The sequence below is a fragment of the Hippopotamus amphibius genome, chromosome 3, assembly GCF_030028045.1.
Source record: "Hippopotamus amphibius kiboko isolate mHipAmp2 chromosome 3, mHipAmp2.hap2, whole genome shotgun sequence".
Lineage (NCBI taxonomy): Eukaryota > Metazoa > Chordata > Mammalia > Artiodactyla > Hippopotamidae > Hippopotamus > Hippopotamus amphibius.
The window spans coordinates 127,045,561-127,069,156 of NC_080188.1; the positions used below are offsets into that span (position 1 = coordinate 127,045,561).

Below are 23,596 nucleotides of genomic sequence, written 5' to 3' on the forward strand. Positions count from 1 at the left end.
CGCTATTGGGCGCTGCGCGGCGGCGGGCCGCTGCCGGTTGCTAGGGTGACGCCTGCGAAAATGGCTGCTGCATCTTCGTCGGATTCCGACAGCTGCAGAGCGGAGAGGTGAAGGCTGGGGTCCTTGAGGCCTCTTTTCCTACATATGTAAAAAGGGTACCCTGGTCCCCGGGATCTGGGCTCCTGCGGTTCGCAGCAGCGCTGGCAGTCCTTTGAAGGTCGTTTAGAGATCAAGTGGGGAAACTGAGGCCCAAGGAGTGAATGGGTGTGTGTGGGTGACTCGAGGTCATTCGGTGCACCGGTTGGGGAGCCTGGAATTGGACCCAGACGTTCTATACCCCTAGTTCAGAGCTCCCTAAACACCTCATTCTCAGAAACGAGCTCCCGCAAGGATTCTTTCCCTCCCTTGGGATTCATCTTCCGCCCTCCCCCGGAACTCTTTCCCTCTTCTCCCAGCAACGAAGCCAGTTCGAAATGGCTGGATGCACACTACGACCCCATGGCCAACATCCACACCTTTTCCGCCTGCCTGGGTGAGTCTCTGGGACCAGGAGCCCCGGTTCTGGGGAGACGGAGGAGTCGAGTCTGTAGGGAAGCCTCTAGGATTCTGAGACCCTGGCTTATGGCCCTTTTCTGTTTTCCAGCGCTGGCAGATTTGCATGGGGACGGGGAGTACAAGGTAAGCATATCACCCCCGAAGTGAGAGTTCCAGGTGTCTCCAGAGTAGCTCAGCATGATGGGGAATTCATGTGCACTTTGAAAAAGCACATTTAGTGTTCAATTTTATTTTCAATGTGGAAAGTGCAGCGAACATATCGATTTCAAAATACAGACTGCAGAAAGTAAAGCAAAACAAAATGCTGCTAGAGATTATACTAAGACAAAGCCTCCTACTTTTGTTAACTTGATGTAATTCTTTGCTGGAAGGGCACATGCCTTGGTTGGGGGTGGGGCATTAGAATCTGGAGGGGAAAATGGAAGGGAGGAGAGTGAGAGTTTCTTATGTTTATCAGAAGGGCATAGATTTTAAGATTAGCTGGGTGATGGGTATTTGGAGATTCATTTCATGAGTGTCTATACTTTTGAACATGACTGAAAAATTTCCATAATAAAAGTGAAATTTTAAATTTAAAATATAAAGATAAGTAAATAAAATGTAAATAAATTAAAAACTTTAAAGGCACATATTTTTAAAAGATTGAGAAATATATTGGGCTGAAAAAAAAAGGAAGTTAACATATATTGAGTACCCATTTCTGGACTAGACCCTCTTTGAGGCATTTTCACGTGCATAGGTATTATTTATCTCCGTTTTGTTAGTGGGAAAAGAGATTCTGAAAAGCTGAGTTTACCGAGTTTGTAAAAGGTGGCAGACCTGGGTCTGTCAAATTCCCAGTCCTGTGTCTGTTCCATTACAGCTCAGCCCTCACCAAAGGCAGTGAACCCACAATGGGTGTTATGTGGGCAACTAGAAGGGAATCATACCCTGCATGGACAGTGCAGTAGGATTCGATGGCTTTTGTCCCCAGATTCCTATCCATAAAGCATTCAACAATTCGGCAAGCATACCATGACTCCCTACTGTGTTTCAGGTATTGTGCAGACACTAAACTCAGAAATAATCAGTCCATAGTCAGAAGGAGATATAGACACTGTCCTTAATTCATCCATGATGTTGACTGAACACTTACTGTATGCTTGGCACTGGGTTGACAGCAGTGAGGGATAGAGAAGTCACAGACCCAGTAACTAATGCGAAATGTTCATGTTTTCATGTAATAACTTTTCCAACGGCTAGTTTGCTTACTGTCGATTCCCAGCATCTAGCCCAATACTTGGCACAAATTAGATATTTGATAAATATTTTGGGGGTAAATGAGTGGATACTAAAATAGAATATATGGAAAGTGACATCTGTCTGGAGGCACTAGGAGGCAGTAACATGTGAACTGGAGTTGAAGGATGAATGAAGTGTACCAAGAAGGCATAGAAAAGAGGAGGGCATTCCCAGCAGAGGGAACAGCACAATCAGAGGCACAGAGGCTTGGAAGTTCACAGCGTATTTGGAAAGAGTAAATTTGAAATTAGAAAGTTGAGGCCAGTATAAAATAGTAGTTAAGACCACTGGCTTTGGATTCAGACAGACCTAGGTTCAGGTCCTAGCTCTGCCACTTACTAGCTGTGTGCTTTGACCTCACATCTCTAAGCCATAGCTTCCTCATTTGTGAAATGGGACTTATAATCGTACCTACCACCCCGGTGTTGCTAGGATTAAGTGAAAGGATGCATGATGTTACTGGTGTGGCTCCTAGCACACTGTACATGCTCAGAATCCAGGCGTTCTGTGGCAGCCCCCATTCTGGCTGGAGCATAGCATGGATGGGGAGGTGAGAGAAAACAAGTTGGGAACCAGATCAGAGGGGACTTGAAGGCCTCACTCAGGAAAAAGGGCTTGCATGGCAGTTGCAACGGCTTGGAGGGTGGAAAAGACAGGCTGAGGAGCTTGGTTCTCCTGTTCTGCGTGCTTGGTTCTGCATCTTTAGTTCTGGTCCTGTTTGGACGCCAGGCCTCAGAACCCAGACATGAGTGTCAGACCCCCCACTGACCTCAGCCACTGTCCCAGTGTCTAGAACAGTGCGTTGCATGGAGCAGGCCCTGAAGAAATGTTTACTGAACAAATAACGTAAACATCAGCTACCACCTATTCCTTGCTAGGTTCTCTAGTTCATTATCTCATTTGATTTTCACTACAAGTGTCATATGGTAGGTATTCCCATTTTGCAGGTGGGAAAACTGTGGCTCAGGCAGTTGAATCAGTCTTCCCAGGGTCACACAGCTTGCAAGCCTTATTGCAAAGCCTTTGCCCTCCCCCACACCTACCCATGGTGCACCCTGAGCATATATGAATGTGTACCAGCAAAAAGCTAAGCCCAAGAAGAGGGGCGGTAGGGGGGTCTTTAGACCCTGAGTCTGGAATCAGCCAGCTTCTCTCTACAGCTGGTGGTGGGGGACCTTGGCCCAGGGGGGCGGCAGCCCCGCCTGAAGGTGCTTAAGGGACCCACCATGCTGAGCGAAAGCCCGCTACCCGCCCTGCCGGCCGCTGCTGCCACCTTCCTCATGGAGCAACACGAAGCCCGGACGCCAGCGCTGGCACTCGCGTCGGGCCCTTGTGTGTATGTGTATAAGAATCTCAGGCCCTACTTCAAGTTCAGCCTGCCCCAGTTGCCTCCAAACCCCCTGGAACAAGACCTTTGGAACCAGGCCAAAGAGGTAAGTAATGTGGGGGATGAGAACAAAACGGCAAAGGTGGCAGCGCGGGGTTGTCCTCATTCCCTGCCCGGCTCTGGAGCTCACAGGCGCTACCTTCTTCCCATGCTGGCACAGGACCGGATTGACCCCTTGACCCTGAAGGAGATGCTGGAGGGCATTCGGTGAGGGCCCACCCTCCCCTTCATATGCCTCCCACCCCTCCCCTACTCCTCCACCCCTACTCCTTCATTCCTGAGCCCAGGGTCTGACCCCCAGACCCTGTTCCTCAACTCAACCTGCCTTGGCGGTCCCTCTCCTTACAGGGAGAAGGCAGAGGTGCCTTTGTCTGTTCAGTCACTCAGGTAAGGGCCCTCTGGAAGGCCAGGGCTCCAGAAGCTGCCTGGGGGTGGTGAGGAGAGGCTGTGGAGTGGCCTGTGGAGGGCAGCCAGGCCCAGGACACGCAGCTGTCAGTGCTCTGTGTGTCCAGGTTTCTGCAGCTGGAGCTGAGTGAAATGGAGGCGTTTGTGAACCAGCACAAGTCCAAGTCCATCAGGCGGCAGGTACTGCCCCCTCTCTTCTTATTTCCCTGTAAAAAATACAGTTTTTTTAAAAGACCGTGTAACATTAGTGGTAAATTCTACAGCCAAACCCAACTAGCTTTACTTTGCATTTTCCCTTCCAGTCACATATATAGTCACAAAGCTGCAGGGCTTCTGCATTCCAGTCAACAGTGACAGCTTTGAATTGATATATAGTTATATAACTTTTATCATCTTGGGGGTAAAGGTAATATATTTTCATTAGAGGAAATTTGGAAAATAAAGAGAAATATAGAGGAGAAATAGAAGTGACTACAGTCTCGTACGACTCAGAGCTACTCACTCGTACCATTTTGGTACATTTCCTTTATAAATACGCTTTCATATCCTGCTTCCCCTGAGCGTGTAACAGTATATCTTGAGCATGGGTCTTGAAGAACTCCATTTTTAGAGGCCCCTTGATTATTTCATAGATTATTCGTTATTTCGTTCATAGTTTATGTAACTATTCACATACATGTCACTGGAGAAGAAATGTCTCCTTTTTATTCACTTCATATTTTTTGTAGTTATGACTTTAATGGCCTTATTGATGATCCCATTCATTGATGAACTCCAGTGGTTCCTGACCTAGGGGCTGACCCTAGTCCAGGGACGGGCTCCAGTCCAGAGCTGTCCCTGCATTTCAGGAAGCCACAAGGGAACCATCCACTTCCTGTAGAGGCCACTTGGGCCGAACACGTTGACCAACACACGCCTCAGAGTTTGGCTAGCCTGAGACAATTCTGCGAGAAACCTTGTTCTGTCCTGCTGATCAGCAGCTCAGTTTCACGGTTGTCACTATCTTTGAGTACTTTTAAAATCAGGAAGTGAATTAAGTATTGTTTAAAGGATGCAGTTTGGGGGAGGCCATCTTTCCAAGTACGTGTCATGGTTACCTGATCGGGAACCACTAACATCCCCGTGTCTGTAACCTTTCTCTTCCACTAAGCATTGAGGATTATTCGTCTTTTTTATCTTAAAGATAATCACACAGTGAACAGCTTTATCCAAAGAAACATTTTAGTCCCTCTAAATTGTTTCCATAGGAGAAATTCCTAAAAGGGGTCATCCCCTTCTTCTTTTGTTTTTGTTCTCCAGTCACACAATTAGAAAAAGAACATTTGTCCACTGTAGACACTGTAGAAAAGTGCAATGAAGAAATTAAACCTCGCCTGAGATCTCATTGTCCAGAGATAACCAGTGTTGGTGTTTAAGGGTTTAGCCTTCCAGCTTGTTTTTTTATTCATATATTTTTTTTAAACTGGGATAATACTAACATAACTTTTAACCTATGTTTTCTCCTAATACGTTAGAAGCATTCTCCTTATCATTGAATCTTCTTTTAAAATGAGATTTTTGTAAATGACTATGGTTTTTGATCATACAGATAGTTTATAATTGACTTGGACAATCCACTTTTGTTAGAAAGTTAGGTTTGTAGCAGTAAACACCTTTGTAGATAAATCTTTTTTCACATCTCTGATACTCTTCCTCCTGCTTTGCCCTCTTTCTTCCTGGGGCGTCCTGGGAGTATCTTGGGGGATGGTGTGTGGAGATCTCCTGGGTGACCCCTGGATTCCTTCTGCAGACAGTCATCACCACCATGATCACCTTAAAGAAGAACCTGGCTGATGAAGATGCTGTTTCCTGCCTGGTGCTGGGCACTGAGAACAAGGAGCTCCTGGTGCTGGACCCAGAGGCCTTCACCGTTTTGGCCAAGGTCAGTGTGGGCCTGGCCCTGGGTGCAGCTGAGGCCTAGGCTCCATTCCCTCCCTCTCTTTCCCCAATATCTCCTGCCCCCTAGTTCTTGGTAATATGCGTTCATTGTAGAAAATTATGAAATGTAGATAAGCATAAAGGAGATATACATCCCCAAATCCCACCACTTTAATAGCATATCTACTCTTAAAGTTTTGGCATAAGTCTTTCCAGACATTTTCATATTTAGGCACAGATATATAACTTTACATAATTTTTTTTTTTAAACAAAAGCAGACTCATGGTATAGGATCACATAACCTGCTATTTTCAAGTAGCAGTAGCCTACTCAATATCTTTCTATATCTCTGTAAAACCACATCAGCCTTTTCAAAGGCCATACACCATGGATTATATAAATGTACCATGATTTATTTACTGTCACCTATTGTATGTTTAAGTTGTTTTCAGTTTGTTGCTATTATTACACCACTGCAGTGGGTGTCCTTGCCCAAACGTCTTTGCACGCTTATCTGAATACGTCCTTACAGTGCATTCCTAGAAGTGGCCTAGTTTAGTCAAAGGGTATAGACTTAAAGGCTTTTGCTACATGTTGCTGAGTTTCCCTCCAGAAAAACTGTACAAGTTTAAACTGTGACCAGCAGGGTATGAGTGAGGAGATTGGGACTTGGAGAAATTGCTTCAGGTTAGGGAAGGGCTAGGGCTCCAGGGAAATTGGGATGTTTGAGTCTCTTCTTTGCAGATGAGCCTGCCCAGTGTCCCCGTCTTCCTGGAGGTTTCTGGCCAGTTTGATGTGGAGTTCCGTCTTGCCGCTGCCTGCCGCAACGGGAACATCTATATGCTGAGAAGGTAGCCACATCCGTGGTCTCTGGGGCCAGAAGGAACAGCTCAGAAATCTAGTAGTTTTGAGGGCTCGTAAGATGAGCAGGGGGCTTTGGGGCTGGAATGTGGGAATGGAAAGAGCCGAGAACTTCATGTAGGAGGCAGAGCCCTTGAGCATAGGGGGATATCTGGAGGCATGTCTGATGGGGCCTGGCAAAGTGAGAGGCTTGGCTGGGTGGCTGTAACACAAGCAATGCAATCAAATATTAGAAGAAATAAAAATAGTCTCTCATATTTGTTCTATTGCTTTTACAGGTACGTGAAATTTCCTTATGCATTAGTTTGATATTTCTTAACAGTCATTGTTTTAAATTCAGGAAATCTTTTTGACCACCTACTACGTATTAAGCATTGTGTAAAGTATTGGGGATTTGTTAATGAACAAAATATAAACATAGTCCCTACCCTTTGGGGAAGACAGATATTAAAAACCAAGATAATATTGCAAATTGGATGCATGCTCTGGAGGAAAAATACAGGCTCAATGGGAAAAAATAATGGGGTCAGGGTGATCAGCAAATGCCTGTCTGGGGAGATGACTTGAAGGTTAAGAAGGAGCCAGTTGTTCAAGAAGTGAAGCAAGAGTGTTATTGGCAGAGAGAACGTAAGCAGACTCTAGGTGGGAGAGACCTTACCATGTGCCACTGAAACTTGGTGGCAGGAGATGACGTAGAGACCAGGTCAGCTCATGCAGGACCTGGTAGGACATGGTAAAGATTTTGGATTTTATCTGAAGTGCAGTAGAAAACTATTATGGGGTTTTACTCAGAAGAATGACATGACCCATCTATTTTTTTTTTTAAATAAATTATTTATTTATTTATTTATTTATTGGCTGTGCTGGGTCTTTGTTGCTGCACATGGGCTTTCTCTAGTTGTTGAGAGCTGGGGCTACTCTTCATTGTGGTGCGCAGGCTCCTCATTGTAGTGGCTTCTCTTGTTGTGGAGCACAGGCCCTAGGCGCGTGGACTTCACTAGTTGCGGCACATGGGCTCAGTAGTTGTGGCTCACGGGCTCTAGAGCACAGGCTCAGTAGTTGTGGCGCATGGGCTTAGTTGCTCCGTGGCATGTGGAATCTTCCCAGGGCAGGGCTCGAACCCATGTCCCCTGCATTGGCAGGTAGATTCTTTACCACTGCGCCACCTAGGAAGTCCCTACATTTTTTAAAGATTACCTTGCTGGGTAGAGGGTAGATTGGAATTAGGCCCAGAGACCAGTGGGAAGCTCTCAGATGAGTCTTCAGATGGGAGATGACTCTGGCTTAGACTTCAGAAAGGTGGGTGATGGACAGACAGAAACTATCCCTACTTCCCAGATAAGAGAAACTAAGATTCAGACACCAGGAAACTGAAAACAGTGCACTAACACAGCAAACTCCTCATGCTTTTCTGATAAATTACTAAACTGCATCAGTCCATTACTTCATGTAACCTGAGGTACACTCGCTGTAAACTGGTAAATGCCAGGTTATCACACAAATTACTGTGGTAAAGTTGAGAGGAAGACTAGGAGGGAAAACACACTTCATGTTAGCCCAGGTCACCCAGCTACTAAGTCATAGAGGTGAAACTAACACCACAGTCATCTGCTTGAGGGCCAGGGTTCCTTTCAGGATAGCCTGTGGGGATTGGAAAGAGGAGGGTCAGCCAGGGAAGGAAAGAGGAGGGTCAGCCAGGGATGGAAGAAGGGTTTCCCTGGGGCTGGGAGAGTGTGTCTTTATTCCACAGAGACTCCAAGCGCCCCAAGTACTGCATCGAGCTGAGCGCCCAGCCTGTGGGGCTTGTCCGGGTCCACAAGGTCCTCGTGGTGGGCAGCAACCAAGACAGCCTGCATGGCTTCACCCACAAGGTGTGGCTTCCGGGCAGGCACCACCCCCAGCCCCTCCACCGAGGTCTTCTCAGTCCCCCTTATCAGGCGAGCCCTTCTGGCCTTCCCTTCCCAGCAACTCCAGCCACCCCTTCTTTCCACTGTTAAGCCCTGAGCCCCCTGCAGACACTTAGCTGTTCCCCCCAGGGTAAGAGGCTGTGGACAGTGCAGATGCCCGCAGCCATCCTGACCATGAACCTCCTGGAGCAGCGCTCCCGGGGCCTGCAGGCCGTCATGGCCGGGCTGGCCAATGGAGAGGTCCGCATTTACCACGACAAGGCTCTGCTCAATGTCATCCGCACACCGGTGAGCTGCTGACGCCTCCTTGCCCCACTCCCACCTGTGGGGCTCCTTAGCTGCCTCTCCTGATCCCGCTCCACCTGCCACCCTTAACTCTTGGTGCATTTTGAAAACATTCGCTGAGCATCTCATGTGCACAGCTCACTGTATTAGAAGGATAAATCCATGACTGAATCCTTACTGTTGGGAACTTATAGTCTAAGGTAACAGCCAGCCAGAGACACAACCAATTCAAATACAGAGCAGACTAAAGCAGAGTAAAGCACTGAAAAAGCACAGAGATGGCCTAGTGACTGGGGGTAGTGGTGAAGGATAAATGGGGACAGAACTCAGGAGCCATTCACAGAGCAAATGACAACTCAGCTGGGCCTCGACGCAGTTTGTTTCGATAAATGGAGTGGATAAATGGAGATAGAATATTCCAGACTGGAAGTAACATGAACAAAGGCTGAGTGGCATGAGTATTCTTTAAAGGAATCCAGGTAGTTTGATGAATTTGGACCAGAGTTTTTCAAACAAAGTTATGAGTCATCAAATCAATTTCATGGGCCACCAACAGAACCAGAAGAAAGAAGTTCAGAGCATATCACATGTGAAACTTTTGTGTACATGTATGTATAAAGTGTCCTATGTCACAATATAAAATTGGAAAGCAACTGGTTTGGACCACAGGCTGCTGGGAGGGCAGGCGGTGTGGTGTGCAGGTTGGGGAAAGGCAGAGAGAGAACTGATAGAAAAGGCAGGTTGGTGTCAGATGTGGAAGGCCTTGAATGTCCTGACAAGGAGGGCAAAAGCCATTGGAGGTGTTCTTTTTAGCAGAGAATAGATGTGGTCATATTTGTATTTTTGAAAGGCAGCAGAGGCAGCAGTGTGAAAGACAGACTGGGGAGAAAGACTAGGCTGGGAGACCTATTAGAAAGCTGACCCCAAAGGCCGGTGATGTTCAGTCTGGGACGATGGCCGTGGCAGTGAGGTGGGGGCAGGGGATTAGAAATATGGGAGATGTTTCAGAGGCAGCATTGCCTCAGGCCTCATCTCACATCTCAACTCTTACATCATACCTGGGGTCTCCCAGCCTTACCCCGCTCCCCCCAGTCTTGCTCACCTTGCTGAGATATTTTCCCAACTAAACTCTAGCATTTCCACCATAGGATGCAGTGACCAGCCTTTGCTTTGGCCGCTACGGGCGGGAAGATAACACCCTCATCATGACTACACGAGGTGAGACGAGTCAGGCCTGGCGAGGGTTTTAGAATTGGGAGTCTGTGGGACAGGCCAGATCCTGGGAAAGAAGAGGAGGTGGATGTGGAACATGGGCAGGCCTGGGTTTGGAAAGCAAGGCCTGCAGACACACGTTCTGTCTGAGCTGGGCCTTCACTGGGGACAGCTCACCAGCAGTTTGATGTCGCTCCCTGGGGGCCAGGCCCTAGCTGTGTTTCCAGTTCACCCCAGTATCCCCAGCATGTGCCACAATGCTGGAAACATCACAGTGGTCAATAAATAACTGCTAAATGAAAGAATGAATTAATGGTAGGACACACTGCATTCCTTCCAGGAACTTAGTCTTGGCAGGAGGACAGAAATGGGTCGATATGAAGTAGATTGTTGAGGAGAAAGAATGGGAATGTAGGGTAGAATTGGGGAGGACAAATCTGCTTCTGTTTGTCCTCTTCCCTAGGCGGTGGCCTGATTATCAAGATTCTGAAACGCACAGCAGTGTTTGTGGAGGGGGGAGGTGAGGCAGGCCCCCCACCAGCCCAGGCCATGAAACTCAACGTGCCCCGAAAGACCCGGCTTTATGTGGATCAGACACTGCGAGAGCGGGAAGCTGGCACCGGTGAGATTCAGGCTGGGTCCTTCCTCTTCTAACTCCATTGCTCCAAAGCAGCAGGAACTGGGTGAATGCCACCTGGGTGCCCTGAGCAGTGGGAGGAGACCTGGGTGAACTGGGTGGGTTTCGTGCCTCTAGAAGCCCAGAGATACCCTGGGAGGTACACCCTGCCAACAAAGACCTATGGCTGAAGGTGGAAGGTGCTGTGGGTGAGGGCGAGAGCCCTTAGAATTCGCAGGAGGGAACAGCCACTTCTAGATGCAGGAATTCTCATGAGAGAAGTAGAATTTGATCAAGGTTCTTCCTTATCCTGTTCAATCTTCCTGCTCTTTTGTTCATTCATACATGCATTCATTCATTCAATACCTATGATTATGCCAGGCCTTGTGCCAGGTGCCTTGAATTAGGCCAGTCCCTACCTAAAGAGCTCAGTAGACCTTGCTGACTTCATGTTGCATGACAGGTGTGGAAGAAGTCTCTGCAGAGGGCTATTGAGACACACAAGAGAGTGTGTTTGCCTGGGAGCCTGGGAGAGGCTTCAGAGAGAGATGCCATTGGATTTGACCCTAAAAGATGATTACAAGTCCACCAGCCAGAGAGGGAGAGAGGAGGGCAATTTAGGCAGAGGCTTGGGTAAAGGCACAGGGCCCTCCCTGGATTCAAGCAGCATCTGCCATGTAGCTGTGGGTGCAGTGCAGGAAGCTCAGTGGCCAGAGGGGAGGCCGGAAAGGCAGGTCAGCTGTCTCCGAAAGGGCCTGGAATGCAAAATTAACATGTTTTGGTTTATTCTGTGTAGTGGAGAGCTGGGAAAGATGTTAAGCAGAAAAATACAGTAACTCAATGCGCTCTGTCCTTAAAAGGGATCTTGCTTACAGTTTAAAGGATAAATTAGAGGACAAAGAAAATAGCTAGCAGGCTGTTGTAGCCTAGAGAACTCAAGAGAAGCAATTGATATATTAGAGAAATAATTAGGAAGTTCTCTAAGGTGTGATGAAAATATGCAAAAATCAATAGCTTTTGTGTATACCAGCAGTATCCAGTTAGAAAATGGAAAGTTTCCATTCACAATAGTAAAGAAATCCTTAACAAGAAAACATACAAAGTCTAATAAAGAAAATTATAAAACTGCTCTGAAGAACAGAAAAGACCACCTGGATATTTAAATGATGAGACTTACAAGGTCTCAGGGTAGTAAGACCTGAAGTTGTAAAGCTGTTGGTTAATTAACAGCTTCTGAAATTAATCTAGAAACATTGCAAAGTTACATTTAAAATCCCAATGGGGTTTATTTTGAGGACTTGACCAATTGATTCTAAGAGGAATTCTAAGAAATTTGGGGAAAAGAAGAATGAGGAGACTCGGCCTATCAGATAGCAAAATGAACTATGAACTATGAAGGAATTAGAGCTGTGGCATTGGTACAGGAACTGATACAGCTTAGTGGCACATTTAGGAAGCCCAGAAGCAGACCCTTCTATATGTGGAACGTCAGTATATGATAAAGGTGTCATTTCAAATTAGTAGGGGAAGAAGAGACCAAAAAACATAATTAGAACAACTTGTTTCTAGGAAAAAAAAGTTAGAACTCTACCTCATACTAAACACAAAAATTAATTCTGGGTAAATTAAAAATAAACTGTGAAAGTACTAGACGAAAAAAGAAAGATGAAAGGATGGGAAAAGATGAAAACTTCTGAATGGCAGAAGGCCCCTCCCAGGCACAAGGAGCAAGGACAGACTGGTGCTCAGGCAGGCTGCAAAGTAGGGACAGCGGGATGGAGGGGAGGGAGCGGGCCCTGGAGAGGCTTTGAGGAAGGAAGAGTCATTGACCTTGGCAAACGCTTAGCTGTGAGGTGAGGGGTGAACCTCGGTGACTTGATGGATGGGGATGCAGCAATGGAGGTAGGGAAGCGAGTCGGTTTCTGCAGTGTTGAGCTTCAGGTGTTGATGGGACATCCAGGTGAAGGTGACCATTAGGCAGTTAGAAGCAGTAGGCAGGCCGGGCGCTGAGCTGCCAGAGGTGAGTGCACAGTACCAGTGGTGGACGTGGGCCAGGCCCTGAGAGTCCCTGCCCTCAGGGACGCGCGGTTGTTCCTCTTTGGAGTGGTCACAGCCGGGGCAGGACGTAGAGGGTGCAGTGAGGAAGATGGAGGATGAGAAGAGGACCAAGGACAAAACTCAGGGGAATCCCTGGTGGCACAGTGGTTAAGAATCCGCCTGCCAATGCAGGGGACACGGGTTCGAGCCCTGGGCCGGGAAAATCCCACACGGCATGGAGCAACTAAGCCCGTGCACAACTGCTGAGCCCACATGCTACAACTACTGAAGCCCACAAGCCTAGAGCCTGTGCTCCTCAACAAGAGAAGCCACCACAATGAGAAGCCGGCACACCACAGTGAGGAGGAGCCCCTGTTCATCGCAACTAGAGAAGCCTGTGCCCAGCAACAGAGACCCAACACAGTCAAAAATTAATTAATTAATTAATTAAAAAAAAAATAGAAGGAGCCAGTGAAGGAGGCCGAGGCTGTGCAGACAGCCAGGTGGTGGGAGAACCAAGAAGGAGGAGCAGGGAGTAGTCCACAACGTCCAGTGTCACCAGAGGCTGGCTGTGGGACCTCAGTCCTATTCCTCACATTCCCGGCCTCTGCCCACCATGCCTTCGTCTTGCACTCTCGCCACGGCAGCCTGCGGAGGAGCACCCTCTCCCCCAGCCCTGCCCCACCCCCAGCATCAGCTCTGTGTCTCTCCTCCTCAGCCATGCACCGGACCTTCCAGGCAGACCTCTACCTGCTGCGCCTCCGGGCCGCCCGCACCTACGTGCAGGCCCTCGAGTCCAGCCTGAGCCCTGTGTCTGCGACAGCCCGGGAGCCGCTCAAGCTGCACGCTGTGGTGAGCACTCAGGTTGGGGGGGCAGATGGTCAGGCCACCTCAGGGCCAGAGGGGCAGAGGTCAGGGGTGGGCGGGAACCCCTCGGCCCCAGAGCCGATTCCAAGGCCACTAGGCCCCGTGCCCCTTCTCACCTTCCCACAGGCCCGGGGGCTGAGTGTCGTGTCCTCCTCTCTGAGAGCACTCTCACCTTCTCTCCTGTGCCGTCTCTTCCCCTGGGCTAGCCTTAGGGTGGGACACACTCTCCAGCCCCCTCATTCCATGTGGTGCTGCACACAAGCCCCCAGACTTGGGGCAGGGCACACAGTCATCTTAGGATGTTTCTTCCCAGGAGCCTGGAGAGACGCTTACAGCTGTGGTACAGGGAGGAAACCTACTCATTTCAGTAACTGCCAGCAGCCCAAGGAGTTCGGACTGCCCAGTATAGGGAAGGGGCCATCCTGAGACTTATACAGGCCCAAGGAGGATGAGGAGCCCTTGTACTCAGACACAAGTGACCTCAAGGTCATCAGGGCTCCAGCCAGCTCTAAATGGGTCCCTGAGGTGTGCTGTCTGATCCAGTTGGGTTTCTGATCTCTCTTTCCGTTAAGAAAGTGGATAGATACAGAGAGGAAGAGGCCACAGAGCAAGCGAGTCTAAGAGGAAGGAAAGTGAAATCACTGCAGCCACCAGAGGACAAGAGGTGGAGGTGGGCCAGGCCCTGCGAAGGGAGGGGCAGGCTTGTGGTGCAGACACAGGTGGGAACCGGGGCTGGCTTCCCCAGGCCAGCTCTGCCTCTGACCAACTTGCTGAGTGGCCTCTGTCAAGCCCTGTCTCTCTGGGCCTTGGCTCACCCCTGTACACATGGAGCCAAGCTTCTGAGCGCTGTGCCTTTTGAGGGGCAGATGGACAGTGCATTAGAGCAGTTGGAGGAAGGTGACTTGAGGATGTTGATGAGGAAGCTGGTGGGCAGGGTCGGGATAGACCGTATTCAGCATCCCAGGCCACTAGGTCCTGAGGGCTTTCTCCCCCACCTCACCCTCTGCACAGGTTCAGGGCCTGGGCCCCACCTTTAAGCTCACACTTCACCTGCAGAACACCTCAACAGCCCGACCCATCCTCGGGCTGCTGGTCTGCTTCCTGTACAACGAGGTGCTCTATGCTGTGCCCCAGGCCTTCTTCAAGGTACTGGACCACCTTACTGAGACCTGGAGTAAGAAAGGGTGGGGCAGGGCTGGATTAGGTCAGAGGTGAGGGGATTGGCAAGTGGCTGCAGCCACAGACCAGACTAGGGTGCAGCAGGGGCTCTGGGGAGAGCACCCAAGACCTGCCTCAGCTGCTGTTCTCCAGCCTATGAGATGTCTCAGGGAGGCACACAGAAGGTTCTGGGAGAACAGTGAGAGTTCACGTCCCACCTGTGCTGCTCTCAGAAGCCTGTTGGTGCTGGGGGGGTCCCAGAGCCCACCCTGCTTTCCAGCCACTCCTGCAGCAGGAATGGGAGCTCCAATTCCAGAGTGAAGGGCCCGGTTTTCCCCCAGGTCCAGATTTGACCCTAAGTTGGAAGGACCAGAAACTGAGAAAGACTTTGGGATATGAAAGAAAGAGCCCTGGACTTGGTTGGAGGTTTAGGTTTAGGGCCTTCCCTGGCGGTCCAGTGGTTAAGACTCCACGCTTCCTCTACAGGGGGCATGGGTTCGATCCCTGGTCGGGGAACTGAGATCCCACATGCCGTCTGGCACCAAAAAAAAAAAGGTTTAGGTTTAATTGTGGATATGCATACAGCCCTGGGGCAATCAATCCCCCACTAAGCCCACGTCCTTCTCAAATGGGCCTGTCATCCCTGCCCACCCTGTCAGGGTACACTGACATTCAGCTGGGACAGCAGGTGTGAGAGTGCTTTGGAATCTGAGCATGAGGGCTGACTTCCTTGCCTCTCTGTCCCCAACTTAGGTCCCCTTGCTGGTGCCAGGGCTCAACTACCCCCTGGAGACCTTTGTGGAGAGTCTTAGTGACGGGGGCATCTCAGACATTATCAAGGTAGGTCACCCATGGGTACTACTAGTTGGGGAGGATGGTGTGAGTGAGTGTGGACAAGGCCCCTGGGTGACTGCCAAGACGGGGTGGGTGTTTGCACAGTAGAGGCTTCCCAGCCTCCCCCTCCCCTTTGATAGAGCCCTGCACTAGAGCCAGTGCAGACCAGGCCATGCTTGGCCTCTGTAGGAGCAGGGGTAAAGGGGGAATGCCCCCTACTACCGTGGGCACCTTCTCTGTAGGTACTGGTGCTCCGAGAAGGCCAGAGCGCACCCCTGCTGAGTGCCCATATTAACATGCCCGTGAGCGAAGGGCTGGCAGCTGCCTGACCCCTGGGCCAGTGTTGAAGCCCCTGTGGAATCGGGACCAGGAAGATCCAGCCCCTTCCACTGCGCCGGGCAGAGTCCACAGCCCCAGGCCCACTCCCGTGCAGCAGTATGCTGGGCAACGGCCTCCCTCTCCTCTCCTAGCACCCCTCTCTCACCACCCTGACCACTGGGTGACCTGTAACAGCAGGTCAGTGAGTCCCCAGGAGGTTCAGCTCCTTCCTCCTCAGGAAAACCCAGGTATCAGCTCCTGGGCTCCTGCTGCTCTTCTCTTCTCCCCACTTTTCCCCAGAAACCGCCCCCAGGTCCGAAGGCAGAGTTCTGAAGTGGTGAGATGAGGGCACAGGCACAGCCTCCTCCTCTGCCGCTTCCCTTAGGCACGTCACTCTGCTGCTGCTGCAGAGTTGGCTGGGGCCTGGCCTGGGACAATCAGAGGCTTTTCTTAGGTGAGACTAAGCCCCCTGTTTCTCCGAGGTTCCAGAGGCTTGGCTGCTGCCAGCTCAGCTTACAGGCAAAATGCATGCTCTGATCCCCCCTTGCGAGCTCAGCCGGAGGGCCCTCTTTCTAGTCAAGGGGCCCAGGGAATAGCTGTCTTCCCACAGGGGGCTTTTCTGAAGTCTTGGGCTCAGCCAAGGTCTCAGGCCTGTGGATGCTCCACAAAGATCACCGGGAAGAAGCCGGTGTCGGGGGCAGAGAGTGCCTTTGCAGAAGCTAGCGGCCCCAGCCCCCCAGGCTTCTGAAGACCACCAGCTGCTGCTCCTGACTTGCATGCTTGTCCTGCCCAGAAAGCATCCCTGGAGAGGAAGGCTCAGCTAGACAGAGCAGAGGCAGGGCCACAGCACACAGGAGGGGCATCTCTGGGGTCCTGGGGAGGGGGCTCAGGAGGCAGAACCCTAGAACTGCCAGTCAAGGTGCTATTCTATGCCCTGGAGCCCAGATCAGTCAGGTGAGTGGCAGGTTCACTGGGCAGTGGCCATAGTGTGAGAGATTTGCTGGAAAGGCATGAACCACAGGTATTGAAGATTGGTTGAAGATTGAATGAAGGTACATGTTTAGACCATAACAGTCAGAGACCCACAGTCCCAGCCCTTGGTGCCTCCTGGAACCCCCCGGCTAGTCTGCCTGGCCCACTTCTCAGCCTTCTTTTGGGTTAGTGCTACCAGGGCTATCCTGAGCCATTTGTGAGCCAGGAACCCTGCTCCCTGGGGAAGGACTTACATCTTCTGTCTGACCAGGCACAGCCTAGTATGTGTCAGACAGCTCAGGCTTTGGGAAGTACCCAAATCCTTGGGTGTTTCAGTTTCCCTAGGTGCGAAATGAGGCAGTTTGCCCAGATTCAGCTCTAACATCCTAGAGCCTGGCAGCCCCTTTAAGGAAACGAGGAGTCAGCTCCAGAAAGGGGGTCCTTGACAGGAGTATGTGCAGAGCTTTTGCTCTTGAGACCAAGGGCCCCAAGCTGATTGATTCTGCCGGGCGACAACCGCTGTGCCCAAGACAGTGAGGGACAGCCCACAGCCACCCCCCATCCTCCCCAGGGAATGCATTCCGGGACCAGCTTAAGAGAAGCAAGGGGGCTGGACCAGAGAAAGAGCCCATCCCCCTCGTCTCTGCATGGTCCAGCCACTTGCAAACATAGACCAGTTGGGTCAGGATGGTCTAGACTTTCTAGATCCAGCTGACTGAAGCGCAGTGGGAATAAGCAGGAGGTTTAGTCTGGAAATGGAAAGACAGGTAGAGGGAGTGTCGCTGCCAGAGAGATTTCAGCTAAACCTGAAGAGTTTTCTGAGAGAGCTTATCAGAGATAGAGGGGCCTGCCCCCAAAGGTTTTGAGCCCCTTGTCACTGGAGCTGTGTCCCTGGGGCTGGGCCAGATGACCTCACCATCCCTTTTGCCACAGTCAAGTGATAAACTGTGTGAACTTGGAACAGAGAAGTCTGATCTGGTTTCTACTCATAGTTTTTCATGCTGATGAAAGTGGAGAAACTATTCCAAAGCCCGACACCTAACATGAATTTATATGATGCAATGCTGTGTACCCATTATTTAAAAAAAAAAAAACATGTGAATTGCACTGGTCTGGACAGTGTAAATAAAGCATTACAAAGCAAGAAACAGTGCATGATACCCAGTGCCCTCACTAGTTAGATCTCCAAGAAATTGTACATTAAGGATGAGGAGAATGGTGCTTTTTTTTTTTTTTTTGTAAGTATCAAAAAACATGTACCTACTTAGTACTATGGAATTAGGCAGTTCATAACAAGAAAACAGCCTCTCAGGAATTCCCTGGTGGTCTAGTGGTTAGGACCTGGCACTTTCACTGCAGGGGCCTGGGTTCAATCCCTGGTCAGGGAACTAAGATCCTGCAAGCCTCTCCCCATTCCCCAGTACTGCTCCCCTGCTACAGTCATTTCCAGTTCTCTCAGCTATTCTTTAAATACGCTCCCACTTAAAGACATTATTTCTTGGCTCCCTGTCATAATAGATGAGGCTTTAGCTCTCTTGTGGCAGCACCCTGTGCTCTCCTTTTCTCCCCAGTTTTTAGGTAAATCTATACTCACTGTTTGCATTACTATGTAAAAGTTATCTATTGCAGAGCCAAGAATTGGGCTATAATTAAATTACTTTTTTTGTGTACTTACTTATTTTCCATGGAGTTAATAACTGCCCTGTTTTTTTCATTTGCTTAGTTTTCTTTAAATACCAGTTGCTAATTCTTCGTCAACCCAGTCTTATGGTTCCTCTTTTTTCTGTACACTTCCCTTCATCCCCTGCTTAAGTGAATGCTGTTGGTTCTCTAGAACTGCAGCGAGAACTTCTCCTGGGAATTCTGCTTGCTGTGTTCTGGGCTAGAGTCCCTGATTCCTGGACCCCATGTCTTTTTTCATAATTCTTCAATTTCTGATCAGGGAACTAAGATCCCACATGCTGCATGGTGTGGCCAAATAATAATAATAGTAATTTGAAAAAAAAAACTTAAGATGTAAGACAGCAAGAGTATATAAAATGATCAGGCAAACTTGAAAAGGAACAAACAGAACTTCTAGAAATGAAAAATAAAACATTTGACATGTAAAACTCAATGGATGAGTTGGTACAACCACTAAAACAAAAAACAAAAAAAGCCAATAGATTGGTTTAGCAGTTGACAAAGTACTTAACTGGAAGATAGATTTGTAGAAGTTATTCAGAATGCCAGAAACAGAGAAAATAGGAGCTGTTAAGAAACGAGGGGGATGAGCCTCCTAGATAGCTTCCTCCACAAGAGGGCAGACAGCAGTATCAAGCAGTATCAGCAGTATTTCATCTTGTGGAACTGAAAATCACAGCCACAGAAAGATAGAGAAAATGAAAAGGCAGAGGACTTTGTACCAGATGAAGGGACAGGATAAAACCCCAGAAAAACAACTAAATGAAGAGGAGATAGGCACCCTTACAGAAAAAGAATTCAGAATAATGATGGTGAAGATGATCCAGGACTTTGAAAAAAGACTGGATGCAAAGATTGAAAAGTTTACCAAAGACCTAGAAGAATTAAAGAGCAAACAGAGATATGCAACACAATAACGGAAATGAAAAATACACTAGAAGGAACCAATAGCAGATTAACTGAGGCAGAAGGACGAATAAGTGACCTGGAAGACAGAATGGTGAAAATCACTGATATGGAAAAGAATAAGGAAAAAAGAATGAAAAGAACTGAAGATAGCCTAAGATTCCTCTGGGACAATGTTAAATGCACCAACATTCGCATCATAGGGGTCCCAGAAGGAGAAGAGAGAGAGAAAGGACCCAAGAAAATATTGGAAGAGATTATAGTTGAAAACTTCCCTAACATGGAAAAGGAAATAGCTACCCGAGTCCAGGAAGCACAGAGAGTCCCAGGCAGGATAAACCCAAGGAGAAACATGCCAAGACATATAGTAGTCAAATTGACAAAAATTAAAGACAGAGAAATGTTATTAAAAGCAACAAGGGAAAAACGACAAATAACATACAAGGGAACTCCCATAAGGGTAACAGCTGATCTCTCAGCAGAAACTCTGCAAGCCAGAAGGGAGTGGCATGATATATTTAAAGTGATGAAAGGGAAGAACCTACAACCAAGAATACTCTACCCAGCAAGGATCTCATTCAGATTCGATGGAGAAATCAAAAGCTTTACAGACAAGCAACAGCTAAGAGAATTTAGCACCACCAAACCAGCCCTACAACAAATGCTAAAGGAACTTCTCTAAGCGGGAAACATAAGAGAAGAAAAGGACCTACAAAAACAAAAACAAAACCATTAAGAAAATGGTAATAGGAACATACATATTGATAATTACCTTGAATGTAAATGGACTAAATGCACCAACCAAAAGACACAGACTGACTGAATGGATACAAAAACAAGACCCATATATATGCTGTGTACAAGAGACCCACTTCAGACCTAGGGACACATGCAGACTGAAAGTGAGGGATGGAAAAAGATATTCCATGCAAATGAAAATCAAAAGAAAGCTGGAGTAGCAATAGTCATATCAGATAAAATAGACTTTAAAATAAAAAATGTTACAAGAGACAAGAAAGGACATTACATAAAGATCAAGGGATCCATCCAAGAAGAGGAGATAACAATTATAAATATATATGCACCCAATATAGGAGCACCTCAATACATAAGGCAAATGCTAACAACTATGAATGAGGAAATGCAAGGCAGAAATAGAGACACAGATGTAGAGAACAAACACATGGACACCAAGTGGGGAAAGCGGGGAGGGTTGGGGGGGGGGTGAATTGGGAGACTGGCATACCAAATTGTACACTCTAAATATATGCTGTTTATTGTCTGTGAAGTGTATCTCAATAAAAGTTCTAAAAAAAAAAAAAAACCCACTTGCCAATGCAGGGGACATGAGTTCCATCCTTGGTAAAAAAAAGAAAAAGAAAAAGAAACGAGGGGGATTTCCCTGGTGGTCTAGTGGTTAAGACTCCGTGCTCCCAATGCAGGGGGCCTGGGTTCGATCCGTGGTCAGGGAACTGGATCCCACAAGCCACAACTGAGCATTCGCATGCTACAACTGGGAGTTTGCATGCTGCAACTAAATGATCCCACATGCCGCAACTAAGACCCAAAGCAGCCAAATAAATAAATATTTTTTAAAAAAAGAGTCAAGGCGGATAGAGTAGGAAGGTCTAATCAGAGTTCCAGTAGAGAGACAGAAAACATCTGAAGATATGACTCAGAGTTTTCTAGAACTGATGAAAGACATCAATTCATAGAATCAAGAAACCTAAGGAATCCCATTAAGATAAATACAAAGAAAACCACACTTAGACACATCACAGTAAAATGCAGAATACCAAAGACAAAAAAAAAAAGGAATTCTTAAAAGCAGTTGGAGACAAAAAGTATCTTCAAAGGAACAGTAACAACAAAACAGTGAAACAGATGACAGCTGACTTATAGCAACAACAGAGACCAAAACACAGAATGATATTTTCAATATATTCATAGTAAATAACTATTAGCCTAGAATTCTACAGCCAACAAAAAATAACTTTAAATAAAAAGGGTAAAAAACTAGAAAAGATAGGACAATAGCACAAAATAAAAGGGGTAGAGATATATCCAAGAACATTTATTACAATAGATAAAAATGACTTAATACTGGGCCTTCCCTGGCGGTCCAGTGGTTAAGAGTCTGCGCTGCCACTGCAAGGGGCACAGGTTTGATCCCTGGTTAGGAAACTAAGATCTGACATGCATCACAGCCAAAAAAAAAAAAAAAATGACTAAATACTTCAATTATTAGAAGACAGATTTAAACAATCCATCTATAGGGGCCATTCTTAAGAAGCAGAGAATGAAAGTAAAAGGATCAAAACTCATATTTGCAACAGAAGGAACTTTCTCAGCCTAATAAAAGTCATCTATTAAAAAAAAAACCAGAGCAAACATAATATTGAAATTATTCCCTCTAATGTGAGAAACAAGTCAAGGGTGGCCACCCTTTCTTCCACCCAGAGAGGCAAGAAAAATAAGAGTTCCCTGGTTTCCTAGTGGTTAGGATTCTGGGCTTTCACTGTTGTGGCCCGGGTTCAATCCCTGGTCAGGGAACTGAGATCCTGTGAGCTGTGCAGCACAGCCAAAATAAAGAAAAAGAAAGAAAAAAAAAAGATAAAAAGGAAGAACAAAAAACCCAGAAGAATTTTCAAGTAATTATGTTTTAGATTTGCTAAAGATAAAAAATTTTCATAAACCATGAATAATAGTATCACAGTATCAAGTACTTAAGAATAAATCTAACCAGGGACTTCCCGGGTGGTGCAAAATCCACCTGCCTGTAGAGAACAAATATATGGACACCAAGTGGGGAAAGTGGGGAGGGTTGGGGGGAAATGAATTGGGAGATTGGGATACCAAATTGTACGCTCTAAATATATGCAGTTTATTGTATGTTAACCGTATCTCAATAAAAGTTCTAAAAAAAAAAAAAAAAATCCGCCTGCCAATGCAGGGGACAAGGGTTCTATCCCTGGTCCGGGAAGGTCCCACATACTTCAGAGCAACTAAGCCTGTGCACCACAACTACTGAGCCTGCTCTCTACAGCCCACAAGCCACAACTATTGAGCCTGCATGCTGCAACTACTAAAGCACACGCCTAGAGCCCATGCTCCGCAACAAGAGAAGCCACTGCAATGAGAAGCCTGAGCACCGCAACTAAGGGTAGCCCCGGCTCCCTGCAACTAGAGAAAGCCTGCTCGAAGCAACAAAGACCCAATGCAGCCAATAAATAAATAAATAAATATTTTAAAAATTGAGAAAAAAAAGTTCATCAGCTTTGGGGAAAAAAAAAAAAAAGAATAAATCTAACCAAAAAAGGCATGATCTTTATGAGAAAAAGTATTTATTTATTGAAAACATTGAGTGGAGAGATACACCCAACTGGAAAATTCAATTTCATGTTGATGTTGATTTTCCCCAAACTGATCTATAGATTCAGTTGGGTTCCACTCACAATTTCAAAGGGGTTTTTATTGGTGGAACTTGATTCTAAAATGTATATGGAAGAGCAAGGGCCAAATATAGATCTTAGGGGATCATACACAGGGGTAGAGAAAATGATCCGTGGGACAAGAGAGAAAAATAAACTATTCAGTGGATCACTATACAGCAAGGAAAAGGAATGCTCTACAGCCACACACATTAATTTGTATAAATCTCAGAAACATAATATTGAAGGAAAAGCCAAATCACAGAAGAATAAACAAGGTGTGGCTCCATTTATATAAAATTCAAAAACATGTAAAACCAATACAAACATGTAATAAAATCACAAAGCAAAGCAAGGGCATGATTAACACTGCAGTGTTTCCTCTACCAGGGAGGGGCACAGTGGGGACGTCAAAGGAAATGGTATCTTTTTCTTAAATGGAGGTCAGGAGGGTGTTGTTTCTCTTTATTTTACAAATATTCCCTTGCATCTTCTCACTATTTAATTAAAAAAAAAAAGATATTCTGGAGGGTGAGGGGTAAAGCAGAGCAGGAAACAGGAGGTCTGCCAGTGCTAATGTACAGCGCAAAGTGACAGGTACACCAAGTTCCTAACAGAGTTAAAAAATAGTAATGGAGCATGCTGTTTAGAAAAACAAAGAAGCCCTAGCAGCTCAAACCTCTGTGGGCATGGGCAGGGCCTGTCAGAAGAGGGGGCTTCTCTGAGGGCTCTTGGGAGGCAAGCCTGCCATGTCACTGGAGGACTACCCCACCCCCAGCAGCATCTGTAGATTTTCACTTAACCCCATTTTTGGTCCAGTCCCTCACCCCCACCCTCTCCAGTCCCCCGAGATGATATAAAGCTTCTTCATAAAGTCGGGGGTGGGGGGTGGGGGCCACTCCTCATAGAGACCTTGAATCAGTCCCTAATGTCAGTCCCAAACCTTGCCTTCCGCGGTGCTGG

The 23,596-nt window shown here is 47.4% G+C and overlaps 1 protein-coding gene across 1 annotated transcript; it reads left to right on the forward strand.

Annotated features, from left to right (window-relative positions):
* The first annotated feature begins 10 nt into the window (after positions 1-10).
* BBS1 (Bardet-Biedl syndrome 1) lies at positions 11-21,016 on the forward strand. The gene is made up of 17 exons (XM_057727586.1): positions 11-107; positions 456-532; positions 644-678; positions 2,997-3,269; positions 3,384-3,430; positions 3,572-3,610; positions 3,736-3,808; positions 5,418-5,549; positions 6,291-6,397; positions 8,158-8,278; positions 8,444-8,602; positions 9,748-9,817; positions 10,275-10,433; positions 13,183-13,316; positions 14,343-14,477; positions 15,243-15,329; positions 15,566-21,016. Exons 1-17 carry the CDS (start codon positions 61-63, stop codon positions 15,650-15,652), a joined length of 1,782 nt encoding a protein of 593 aa, XP_057583569.1. The 5' UTR covers positions 11-60; the 3' UTR covers positions 15,653-21,016.
* Positions 21,017-23,596: the final 2,580 nt, after the last annotated feature.

What these genes read in the sequence shown, in the direction of transcription:
- BBS1 (XM_057727586.1), top strand. Translation starts at nt 61, where the DNA reads ATGGCTGCTGCATCTTCGTCGGATTCCGACAGCTGCAGAGCGGAGAG. An exon ending in ATGGGGACGGGGAGTACAAG is followed by an intron (nt 679 to 2,996) that starts GTAAGCATATCA and finishes TTCTCTCTACAG; the next exon opens with CTGGTGGTGGGGGACCTTGG. An exon ending in CCTCATCATGACTACACGAG is followed by an intron (nt 9,818 to 10,274) that starts GTGAGACGAGTC and finishes CCTCTTCCCTAG; the next exon opens with GCGGTGGCCTGATTATCAAG.